Consider the following 13,343-nt stretch of genomic DNA (forward strand, 5'->3'; position numbering starts at 1 on the left):
AGGCGATGCTAAACATGAAAAATGATACCCCAAAACTCCCTAATTTACGCACCATCGCCACACGCACAGCCGGGCGTTTTCTTTTTTAATTTGTGTATTTTCACCCAAATGGATGATCTCGAAACCGGCGTCGCTTTATTTGCCATAAATTATGTCCCTACAAAAACCCCGTACCCCGCCGGAGGGCAAACATCAAACGCGAGGAAACCATGCGTGGACCACACATGCGCGTACACTTGGCACAAAAGTAACACGCGTATGTGTGCGTGCACACCTTATGTTTCGGCCTTTTCCAAGCTCCGCTTTCATCGCAATCGAGAATCGTGAATTTGGTGTGGAGCGCGAACAATTCGGTTGAAAAGTGACACCAACATAAACAGTTCCATCGTGCTGCCGATACGAGAAAAGTTGGCCAAAGGAACACCGTGGAACAACAATTACCCACAGTGATCGAGACCGAATGTATCGTGTACTGTGAAAAACGAAGAAAAACTATCCACAACAAAGGCAAAAGTAATGCACGAAATGAAAACATTGTGTGACGTAGCGTAATCGCGCTCCGCAAAGGCGATTGTCTAAAAATAAAATAATCACGCTCACTGGTTTACATCCTGTTTTCATAATTAGTTTCCGTTTTGCTTTTTTAAACAAACATGAGAAACAAATGGGACAAAAGCCTGTCATCGTTAGAAAGGAAAAGCTCGCCAATCAGTCCTTGGATAAAAATGGATACGAAATAACTTGTTGGATCACATGGAAATTTCTCTTAACCATTTGTACGAGGTTTGTTCAAAAAGTATCGCGACTTTTCAATTTACGCGGGCTACGTATATCCGATTTCCGATGTTTTTGTGGCGTTGGATTGCTGCACATGTCAGTGATTTTTTGGTGAAAAGTTGAAAATTTTTGAAAAATCAGTCAATTTTTGACAATTTTTTTAGTGTGCACGTGTCTTGGCCCATCGTCGATTTTTGTCTCTTCCAAAAAATGGATGGCAAAGAATCTTTATCAAATTTTGTATGAAAAACTAAATTAAGTACTCGGACGCAATCGAAATGTTGATTGTGGCTTATGGTGAAGCTTTTAAGACCAAAAGCATTGCTTATCGGTGTTTAAAATTTTTCTCAGTAGGCCGAGAAGATGTGAACGTCGAAAAGCCTACTTTGATCGATTGCGAACAGTTTTGCTTGCAGTTTTCTTCGATTGCAGGGTCGTGTTTCATCACGAGTTGTTGCCAAAGGGTAGAACGGTCAATAAGGAATATTACCTAAAAATTATGTGCAATTTGCGCGAAGCAATCCACCACAAACGTCTGGATTTGTGGAAAAACAAAAATTGGTTTTTGCGACACTGCTAACACATCGTTGTTTCTGCGCGAATTTTTGGCCAAAACAACTCTCTAGTGATGCCAAAGCCACTTTATTCCCCAGATCTGGCCCCCTGTGACTTTTTCTGTTTTTTTCTGTTTCCAAAACTTAAATTACCGCTTCGTGGTCAATTAGAGTTTTGGCGTACACTAAAATCGACGATGAATCAAAACATGCCCAAGCAAAACAGCTGTCCAAAATTTACTGATTACTCAAAATGGCCGAAATTTCTACCATAAGTCACTGACAGGTGTAGCAACCTAACGCCACAAAAACTTTGAAAATCGGATATACGTAGTCCGCGGAAATTGGAAAGTCGCGATACTTTTTGAACAAACCTCGTATGCTTTAATTTTTTTTTGCTGTGAACACTTTCTTTACCAAAAACTTATACATTTAATTTGGTGGCAGTAATGTAGAGCACAACACTTAAACGAGTGTGAAGCAAAACTTCGATCGATCAATTCGGTGACGATCACTGTAATTATGTGTTCGACCCCAAAATAGAGCGATTGGGAATCGTTTGGGCGTAATACAGCGAACAACGGCCCAAATGTGGGAAGGAAAACAGTTGACACTTGTTAGAACAATTCACCCCTACGCCTTTTGCCAACCGGAGGAACCCCTTAGGAGGAAAAATCCGCGCCCGAATTGACACACATCCGCCCACATGATGAGCTAATTAATAGTTTGTCACTCTACGGCCCACCGGCCCCGACCACACGACACACGACGGCAACACAGGCAACGCACAGGAAAATTCAAGCAAATTTGGAAGTCGGTTTTGTAAGACCGCTGCGAGGTGTTTGTAAACATGGCCCCCCGGGGGGGCGTCGGGATAATTTCGTCACCGGCCGTTTTTTGGGATTTAGTTGTGGCCGGAAAAGCCGGCTTTTCGATTGCACACACTGGCGCCGGCGCCATTCGTTGCCCCCGATCATTCAAGGGATCTTTTTCGGGACAGTTTTCAGTTGAGTCTAATCGATTTTTCTTACTTCTCCTAACATCCGGTTAATCTTCACCAACCACTTGTCGGCAACCGTTGCGCGGCGTGTCCGCGATCGTTAAGAACTGCGCTACGAATGAGCCCCTAGCCCCGCGAGATTCTTTCAACGACCGAATGCAATTGGAACCGAAAACTAGCCGGACGGCCTCTGGTGCGAGGCGAGGCCGATGGATCAACTTGATCCGCCGCCCGTCACAGCGTTTGCCGCGTGTGGGCCTTTTGGTCAACATCTGGGGCCACCTCGCGAGCTGTGCTCTCTAGAGCACAATGGAAGAAATTCTTTCGTCAAAAGATGAACTTTTTTTCCCGCGCATCAATCGCCTATCGGATGCTTCGTTATAGCCAAATAGAAATTTTGAAACGAAAATAGGAAAATGTTGTTAAAAAATAATGATACGAAATATCAAATTACGCGACGAACAGGTGAAGCAAAAAGAGTAAATTAATAGATTAAAAAACATTTAATAGTAAACCAAATGTGCAAGGATTGTTTTAAAAGACAAACGGTTCAAATTATGATCCGTCTGGAGGGCGAATGGCACTGTGGCATTCCCTCTAGTACTGCCCAGCCCAGCGGTCAGTCTTTCTCCGGTCCGTGAGGGCGTTTTCCGCGTTCGGCCGCGCTCAAGGAAATCTGGCGACGTGTTGCTGCGTTACGACGAAGCGGACGTCGGTCGCCGGTGCCGGTGCGTCGAATTGGAGGCAGTTTTCACCCTCCGTAAAAAATAACGTGGTCGACATACGTCTGCGTCGGTGCGGTGCGCAAGCGGCGACCGCCAGCCCGCCGGTTCTTCTGTCACACAATTTAAAATTTAAAATAAAATCCATCCGCCCAAGAACGGCACACGCCAGGCACCGTCTCGCGACACACATCTCTCAATGGCCACAACGTTACAACGTCGTGTTCAGCGCGCCCCGGTCCGCCTTTTCCTACCGTGGGTCGAAGGAAGGTGTAGACCGATCCGTTCGTCAAGAACAGGCCGGCCCGAGCCATTCGGATTGAGCCATTCCACGCCCGGGGAACCTCTCGAAATGACCGCTTTATCGTTCTCGCAACCACGCGGCGGAAAACACCGAGACCGTGGCGGGGACAAAGTAAGAAACCAGCCATCCGCCTGCAGGGGGACCGCAAAAGTGCATACGAAACGTGCCCCCTACGCCATTTGACCGATCGGTGCACATGTTTACACACTGTTCTGTTTCGACCGAGACGTTTGTTACTTTTCTCCTGCAATATTTTTAATGATCTGTACAAGTTCCTCGCGCTGATATTTTAAACGCAAGGCCAAACCGCCTCTTGCAACTGTCCTATGGTCCTGTGAGCTGTATCGACATTGGTCATGATTTTTGGTAACATCAGTGTAGTCCCAAAATATGAGCTGAAAGTTATGATTGCAAAATGTTACCCGTCCGAAAATCTTTCATATCACGTAAGTCTTGGGCAGAATACAAAAAAGATTATACAGAAAATAAACAACTTTTGTATTCATTCTGCATTCATTTCATTAAGTCTTGCTCTCAAATAAACAAAAAGACTATGAAGGGACTATGAAGATTTAGTTTCCATTGGAGTTGTCGAAGTTGAAGAATATTGTACAGATTAAATTATAAAAACAAATATTTAAAACAAATAAAAAAATTACTAAAAACTTACAAAACTATTGCTGATCAATTTCTATTTCTTCTTACGGCATCGACTATGTTGGCTGATTTCTTGCAAGACGTAAGAGTTTTGTAGCTCTGTCACTCAAGTGTGAGATTGTGGGCGCTAGAAGGGTTTGACCGTACACCAAACTTAGACCACAATCATTGGCCTTGAAACCGAAAAAAGAAAAAAGCTTTTTGAATTGATGAATAAAACGCGGTAATGGAATTTCAATGCATTATGCAAATTCGTAACTTCTGGGCGATTCAGACTGTTTGCTATTTCTGATTGCGCATTGCAACGCATTGTTTGTAGATTACTAATGATTTGGCACGGTTGGCAAAAATTGGCAAATGTCGCCGTGATATGCTTATGACCGTGGCATTATTCATGGCAGGTTGCTACAGTCCACAATAAGGTCCCTGTGTGTGACCCCTTATTGGTGAGCCAGATTAAATAGTAAAATTAGCAATGAACGAGGCGGAATAATGGAGCATGAAATATTGTAACTTGCCGATGTTTTACAAACCAAATGATGAAGTTGTTATTTTTCCAAAATCCAAGATCAAAACAATATTCATCCAAAGAAAGTAACAGTAAAATCCTTATTTGAATATTCCATTCCGCTATGGTCAATAGTACGCTAACAAAGATACGTCGCGCGTCGGCAGTGGTTTTGAATGCCGGTTCCAACAATCACCTGTTATCATCTCTCCATTTGTATATCAAACATCGTGACAAACACACACCAGTAAACGAAGCTCGACACACACGACTACCGTCGGTTCAATGTGGGGCTATATCGTCGAACGAACGAACGAACGGTTCACTGTGACAACAGTCGGACACCGACTTGGCGCATAGTGGTTTTTCACTAAAAATAAATCACAAAAACTACTCACAAATACACACACACAGACCCTTTTATGTGTTAGTCGCGCTCACACATGGTGGTGAGGAATGATGAGCACTACCCCATCGTTCGGGTTTATGTTTCAAATGAGATGTTTCAATGGAGTGCCAGGCCGCCACAAAAAATAAACTAAACGTAAATTCAGCCGTAAATCATCTGGCCGGCGTACTGGGAGTGTGATCGGAACTTGCGATAAAACGGCGATAAACTGACGATAGATTGTGGCCGCTGGCCGGGCCGGGCCGGACCGCGTACAGTAAAATCGATTGACACCCAACGTGTGTGACCCCCGCGAGAGAATCGATTGCCGGGGAACGTGAGTAAACAAATGTGACGTCATGTCGCTCGGTTCCGTTGTCTACGCTATCGCCACATTCGATAAAACGATTACGTTTGTCACACACCAGAAGGTATAAATCCGCAGCACGAAGAAAACCGAACCGGTTAGGAGGCAACTCTTTTTCGGGGTCCCCCCCAAGACTTACAGCATTCCAACACATCACAAGAATTTAAAAGATCCAGACTAAGGGCGACTTCTTCAAAACGGCTCGATCAAACGATAAGCAAGATATGGCACCAGAACGGATCGCGCGAGAAATTCGTTCACAGATCAGCCGTGTGTGGTTTAGCCGGAGACGGCCACAGTCCGAAATGCTGTTGGCTGTTCGCGCCTGTTTACGCGCCCGGACCAAACGATGGTGACATGGCGACTGACCGACTGTGGCGGGCGGCGCAAGATCGCGCGCCGCGCTCGAGTGGCGGAATTTTCATTAATTCGTCCGTTTCGCTGCTGTTCGGATCGCTGCCGCCGCTACCACGCTCATTATCTCATTCTCTCGCTCTCCCGCTGTCGACGGGGGCGATGGTTTAGATTTTATACATTCGTTTACCAAATTAATCTAAGCACGGCATGGCGGCAGGATTTTTCGGCGGCGGATGTTAAACCCGCAAGATTCTTAGCCGCCCGATAGCGATGAGTGGATACCTTGGACGGAAACTACTAGCACTACCACCAAGCTCCACTATCATCATCATTAGTGGCGGAACACACCCATCGCATCACGCCTTCCTGCGGGTTGGGGGGTCATCGATTGGCTTCCACTCCTGCACGTCGTGTGCCAGAAGCGGATCAACGTTGTCCTCAACCTGCCTGATGGATGGCTGGTGTAAGCAAGATAGGATAAATCGATTGTAACACGCTCAAGTCGTGAGGGACACGCGAGTAGTGCAAGCGAGCGGTGGCCCAACGCGGAAAGCGAAAGTAAGCTAATTATCAAATTAATGTCGCGTCAGCACATTGAAGTCATTAATTTTGTTGCCTCTTTCCGTAATATGTTTGCATCCGACAGGGCTTTGCGTAGAAAGCATTTGTCTTAGAAATTGCAATATAGTAATGGTAAATTTCAAAAACCGTCAAGACAAAGTAAAAGAAAATCAAATGTGAGGAACACAATCGACCAACCGCCAATCAGAGCACAACAAAAACCATGAACGCAGGTTAACAATTATGTTTGAATTTTTATTATTTTTTTTCTTTTTCACTTTTATATTTTTCACAATTTATTTTTCTTTTCTCTTAACATTTGTAATCTCTCGGCGGCCATCTTTGCTTCCATTCGTTCAAGGACACACACTGGTGGTGTGGAGCCTGCCTCCTGTCGCCGCATAATTAGCTGTGTGTTAGATGCAACGATGCACGTGTGACGCATATTAGCGCGGATCCATACTATCTCTGTCTTAACTTTTGCCTCCGCATCAACACGCTTCCCTCCTTCGCTACAGGGCGACGGTCGCCCTGTTCGCCACCGGAAAGCACTGGCATCAGTGTTCATTTCAGTGTTGCTTAAGTTACGGTAGAGCGCAATAGAAAATCATCGGCTTCAGGCATGTGCATGAGTTTCCATCGTTACCGACCCCCAATTGTCATAGGGCCCCCCGAAGCCCATGCCCTCATCCTCGCACTCACTGCAAATAAGAATTCTGGGGTTTTCACTGTTCAAGCATCAAATTGTCTTCACTTTTGTATCTGTACACTAGAACTTAATGATTACAACCGGATAAAGCGGATTTCCAGTGGTTTTTGTTGTAATGCTTCCATTTTATGTTGTTTTCCGTTCCCATATTGTGTTCGCGCTCTCTGGCTCTCTCTCTTTGCTATTTTTACATGTTCAATTTGCCCTCTCGATTTTCTCCTACATATCATTTAGTTCAGCGAGTTTGATCCATGGTCCAGTTCACAACACGGAACTTTGCACTCAATTCTGTTTCTTCAGTTACGATAGAAGCTTCTAAGCTGGTTCAAAGCGGTCAGCATCTCTTTTGCATGGTTCTTTCTTTGTTTCTTTCCCTCTTTTCTTCGATATTTCGTGACGTCATAATTTTATGTTTCGATTGTTCGTTGAGATGAAGATGAACCTTCACATAACTGGGATTAGGGTGGCATACAGGGCTACGACCACTATGCGCCGCTTTCCGTGGGGCAGGATGATGTTTATTGCAACAGCAAAACCAGTTCTAAAACTTCAAATGAAGAAAAACGACACAATTGGTCCAATCTAATCCCCTAGAACACTATAAACAATGTAACTAAGCACAAAACTATCCTTACAACAATAAGAAACGTGCAGAATGTGCAAGCGGACTTGCTGATTATAAACTCACCGAGGGACATGTCACACCCTTTTTGACTTCATTTCTACTTGCGACGTTTTTGGTTCTGTGTTACGTAACCGCGGTACTTTCGAGTTATGCTGTGTGGCCAGATTCCAGAAAACGTAATGGCAACGTATTGCGAAAAGTGGTGTCGCCATCGCCAGTAGACCAACATATTTGCTCCAAATGTATCATCGCGAATGCTCGCGGAAACCTCAACACGGAAAAAAGTATGCCCACTGAAAGACCAGTGACGAGCCCTTTGGTTTCTATTATAGATTTGCAGACTGGGCAGCATTTTGTTTTTAACAGTTGTAAGAAAAAGAAACCCATTTTACAGGGAAATTGTTACAAATACATAAAACCCTGATGACAAGCAGGCAATACAAAATCACGGATAGAGTGATACCGGAATATTGACCGACCGAACTCCGATTTCAATTGAATGATGATATTCCTAAAGCTCACACAAAAGGACAGACGTCTTCTAATGATAACGTTTCAATTTTTCAACCATTTCTGGGCCGACTTTCAGCACGTTTTTTTGGCGCATTCCGTTTGACACAAAATTCCATCCACAACGACGACGACGTGAGTCACCAAATGCTGTGGGCTACACACGACTGTGCCCTAACCATTCAGAACTGCTTCCCTTCCGTCACACACACACACGATCGCTACCTAATTGTAGATTTTGATCGCCTTCTCCATGTAGTTGAACCTGCTGCGCTTGGTGTTCTTGTTGATGTGCTCGAGCCCGAGGAAGGTGCGCGAATGCGGGTCATTCAGATCGCCCCGAAAGATCTCGAGCTTGATCTGCATCATCTCATCGTCGATGTAATCGATGTGCTCGGTAATGATCGCCAGCCGATACTTTTCCCACTCCTTGTCCGACACGGCCAGCTTCTTTTTCATGCGCTCCTTGAGCGAAGCAAACGTCTCGTCCTGCACGGTCCGTATGAAGAACGGTATTCCGAACACGCTCGAGATGTCCTTCGTGAAGTGCAACACCGGCACCAGCATCTCGCCATCGCCTAGGTTCACCTCATCCTCTGCCACCTCCTCGATGCGATACATAATCTGATTGCCGATGCTCGACTTTTGCACGAACGGATTCTCCGTGTAATCGTGCAGCTGATCGAGCGGCGTATCATCGGCCGGGCCCGGCGACAGACGGTTCTTCGCCAGCTCCGAAATGCGCAGCTGTTTCGTGCTGGACTCACTGAATTCGATCACCTTTCGCGCCTCGTCCAGCAGATCGCGCACGGTCCCACTCTTGTTCGGGTACAGTATCAGCTCTTTCTCCTCCTTCAGGTTCGGCATCAGGTATAGGCATCGGAACTGTTTCTTGTTTTCCAGCTCGTTGATGTTGATTGACAACTTCTGATAGAACAACTTTCGAATCGTCTTCGTCTTACTGTACTGCAGCACGTCCCGCAGCGAACCGCCGAAGCTGTGTGACAACGGCTGGCCGGGCAGATCGCTGTAATTTTTGCTCTTGAAAAACTGTATCTCGTACGGGTTGACGTTGATGCGCCGACCGACGGCCTTCGCGATTTGGTCGTATGTTGACTCGGACGACAGGTCGAGCGTGAAGCCGGTATCGTTCGGGATCAGCGTGTCCAGAAACACGACCTCCATGCGGCAGAACAGATCCTTAAAGTACGCCTCGCACGTCGGAAACTCGAGGTTCTCCTGCGGTGGGTGGCGCTTCTCGAAAACAATGATTGTACCGTGTCCCAGCAGAGCCAGCGCCTGTTGCAGCGTCTGCTGCTGGTCGAGGATTTTTTGCGCCTTATTAATATCAACCACCTCGTACACCTGCAGCTCGGTATCCGGGTCGTAATGTGCTCTTCGGTTCAGGTCTCGCACCAGCTCGGCCACCGTGGCCGACGGTTTGTAGAGCCCGTGTCCACAGTAGTTGAGCCGCTTTTCGACCGGATCGTAAAACTTGAAAAACAGCAGTGTATCGTCGAACGTCAACTTGGCGGGCTCCAGTTCACCGCGACCGCCCGGTGCGGGCAGCTCGAGAAAGATCGTGCAAGAGTGCTTCGTTTCGGGCGACGCATACTTGGCGCACGTTTCGCTCGCCACCGGATCAATGTACTCGAACCGGTGCGGTTTCAGATTGGAGGGTTTCTTTACCTCCCACAGTCGGAAGGTGCCGGGTTCGATCTTGAACGCCCGCCCTATCTGTACCGCCACCTGGGCCAGGTCCATCGTTTTGCGCACCTTCAGCGTACGGTAGGCGGCGGTGGCCGCATCGAAGAGATCTGACTTCTGATGCACTTCCATGTAGTCGGCCAGCAGCACGTTGAGGCTGACGTAGTTGGAGGCTTCGGTGCGCTCGGTCCGGCGAACCTGCTGGATGCGCCGCTGCTCGTTCAACCGCTCGAGCAGCTCCTCGGGAATGTCGCTCTCTTTCACCTCCTCCAGCACCTGGTGGACAACCGATTCGCGCACGTACACCAACATGTACGCGTTGCTACTGTGCCGCAGGTTGAGCTCATTGTCGTGGCCACCGTAGTTTTGCTCGATCGCTTCGTTTCGGCTGCACCGGCACACGACATCGTCGTCGAACTTGCACCACTTGCCGTCGTTCTTCGGGTTGATGTACACGACGTAGTGACCACCGTGGTTGTCACCGGAGTGCACCAGCACCGCATGCAGAATGTACGCGGCCGGCGTGTCCTCGGGCGACTCGAGGAACGGGTCCAGGTTGATCGTTTCGTCAAACTCGAAGCGATCGTTGAACTTGACCGAATTGTCCGAGATCGGATCGTACTGGAAGCGCATCAGGTGCAGGTGCAGCACCGGCGGAAACTTGCTAAACAGTATACCCTTCTCCGCCTTCTGCAGGCCGTGCTCACCGGCATCGTACTTGTTGTCGCCATCGAGAATTTCGGTGGCAATGTAGTCTTTGAACGACTCCTGTATGTTCTTTTTGCCCTTGATGTTCAGCTGAATGTCGTAGAAGGTTTCCGTCCGGCGGCTAGTGTAGTCCACGTTCTGGCACTTGATGTACGATATCATCTTGCCCTCGAACAGCTTCGGGATCGTACCCTCCAGGCTGGTGCCCTTCATCTTGTTCTCCAGCTTGTCGAGCAGCACGCGCAGAAATTCCTGCACATCGTGCTGCATGAACGAGTCGAGCGCATCCCAGCCGAAGCTTTTCGTTAGCTTCTTCGTTCCGACCGGTTTGTTCTGTGTTTGTAGATCGTGAAAGACACGCTGTAACGCGAGCGCCACCGACTTGCAGTCGTCGTCCGCCTCCGTTGGCATCTTGTACACCGCCTTCCGCAGCTGGTTTGTGAAGTATAGCGTCTGAAGCAACGAGTTCATGTAGCAGGTGGCACCTTGATTCTTGAGCCCCACGTAGCCAGTGTGCTTCTTGGAGTCCCAGAAGATGCCGCGCGGTGGTTCCGCGTTCACGTACACCTCCAGCGTGATCGTGTCGTTCTCGATGTACCCGTTCGCCGGGTCCTGTATCTCCTGCCAGTTCATGAAGGTCGAGAAGCCCCAGTCGTTCTCCTGCATGCAGAACGTGTGCCGAATGCGCCGCACAAACGGTTCGGCGTGCGGATCGACACGCAGCAATCGTAGCTCGGCCGAGGCCGAACAATTCCAGTTGTTGCTGGAGCTTTCACCGTTACACTGGAGGAAGAAACCAAGCCCCTTGCCGGGTGACACGGCATTCTCCGTGTTTCGGGGCATCGCCAGAATCTTCCACGGCAGGTTGCGCACGTAGTACGCCGGCGAGAGGACCGATTCCGTCATGCGGCTAAACTTTGTAATTTGAAAGCTAAAGGTCGCCTCCGATCGCACCTCGTCATTCATATAGTCCTGATCGTCCAATGCCATCGCTTCGCCCGCCCCATCAATATTCTCGATCGGAAGCCCGCCGCCGCCGATACCGCCGCCGCCACCACCGTTAGCAGCCGCCGTTGGTGGGACCACCGCATTGGTGAGGTGGGGAATGTTTGGCGGATCGATCTCATTATCATCCTGCGTATCCATTGCCTCGACCGTTTTGTCGTAGTCCATCGCGCTAGAATGAGAGGTTTTACATCGTTTCGATTTCGGTTCCGCCGCCATGTTGGGCGATATTTTGAAGCGCAAAATGAAAACAATAGGAACGGAAACAGGCCCAGGCGAGGGAATACGATGGTTGTTGGTAGGGTGGCGCAGATAAAAAGTGGTCAAATTTGGTTTTTGTTGGTGAATTTGATTGAATGCGGCGTCGTTGTTGGTGGGACATCGGACGTGTATGGGAAGCGATGTCGGCAACGTTGAGCAGGTGGCAGAGGGCCAAAGGAAGCAGAAATAGTATAACAATTATTAGAAACAGACGCGTTGTGGGAAAGAGAGAGAGAGAAAAATAAAAACAAACTATCAGAACAATCGGATGAACATTCTGTCTAGCAAGGAATGAAAGGGAAAGGGAAAATGGGACGGGAACTAGCTCGAAAGATCTCTAATGATCTGTAGGAATGGTCCACGTTACCGCTCTCTTCTTTTACAGCAGACAATGGCCATTATTTTATGCGCGAGTCCAGTTATTCTTCAAATAATTGAATAGAAACTCAAAAACAGACTTTGGAAGACAATTGACCGGTAGATTCACTACAATATGGCACAGTACGATCGACGAACGTAAGTCTGGAAGGCCACACGAAGCGAAAATAAACGATTTGACATTATTCTGTAACGTCAAATCGTTTATAAGTTCGCGGATTCATATACGATTTGACATAAGTGGGATTGGTTTGACATTTTTACGCTCGGATTTACGGTTCGTCTGGCCCTCCAGAGTGTCTTTAGGGTCAAACCATCACGAGTCTTTCTCAAAAGTAGAAAACGAGCCGAATACTTTCGCAGGAAGTGGTGGGAAGGGAAGGGAAACCCAAAGGACAGCCACTGCGGGCTGGCAAGGAGTGGATACGTACTTCAAGCCCCCTGTCGGAAGAAATTCCTTCCCCGTTTTTGCGGCCGTCCGATGCTGACGTTTTCCACCGAGAGCCGTGAGAAAGCGGGCCAGAAAGTTGAAGTTTACACCGCTTCCTCCACCGCTACGATCACCTTCTACTCCACGACGGCGTTCTCGACCGGTTTCGTGCGCCTTAGCTTCGCCCTCACCGACGGCGATGATGTTACCAGCTTTTCGACGTTTTGCAGCTACCACCAAGGAACTGACGATGGAGCTGAGTGACGATGTCTTCGAAGTTTGCTTCTCCTTCGATTGCTGCTGCCCAGCGGAAAGGACGATGCTTTCTGGCTCTTCTGTAGCGACACCAATCGACACCGATCCTCTGCCCTCTGCGGCTGGTTGTGACTCCGATACTACGTTGTTGGGGGCAGTTTTGTGAGCCTTGCCCCAGCGAATGCCGATCCTTCTAGTGAACCACTTTCCCGAGATTGACGACGAAGAGTGTAATTCCTGCGGTTGCAGTCGGTCCTGGTCCACCGATCCTGGGGAGGATCCTTTCTTTCGCCACTTCCGCAGTGTCACTCGGTCCGGCTTTGCCAATATTTATGATGAGTATATATATTCTTATGTTGGTCTCTGCTGCCCTCCAGAGTCCTTTTGCAGCTCCTGTGTGTGAGGTGGTGTGCGTAGTAGGCAATGCGTTTTGTTTTACCGAGAAGAGAAATGAACGACCATAAATTAAATGCACAAATGACCGAAACGGCGAGCAAACGCGCGTAGGTGAATCACAAATTTAGCAAATTCACGCTCATCCACCGATGCCGCGGCGGTAG

At 48.0% G+C, this 13,343-nt stretch overlaps 1 protein-coding gene across 1 annotated transcript; it reads right to left on the bottom strand.

Moving 5' to 3' along the window:
• Positions 1 to 8,238: 8,238 nt before the first annotated feature.
• LOC128275725 (ubiquitin carboxyl-terminal hydrolase 7) lies at positions 8,239 to 12,625 on the bottom strand. The gene is made up of 2 exons (XM_053014322.1): positions 12,530 to 12,625; positions 8,239 to 11,631 (listed from the first exon to the last, which is right to left on the bottom strand). The coding sequence occupies exon 2, from the start codon at positions 11,625 to 11,627 to the stop codon at positions 8,265 to 8,267; it is 3,363 nt and encodes a 1,120-aa protein (XP_052870282.1). The 5' UTR covers positions 11,628 to 11,631; positions 12,530 to 12,625; the 3' UTR covers positions 8,239 to 8,264.
• Positions 12,626 to 13,343: the final 718 nt, after the last annotated feature.

The sequence above is a fragment of the Anopheles cruzii genome, chromosome 3, assembly GCF_943734635.1.
Source record: "Anopheles cruzii chromosome 3, idAnoCruzAS_RS32_06, whole genome shotgun sequence".
Taxonomy (NCBI): domain Eukaryota; kingdom Metazoa; phylum Arthropoda; class Insecta; order Diptera; family Culicidae; genus Anopheles; species Anopheles cruzii.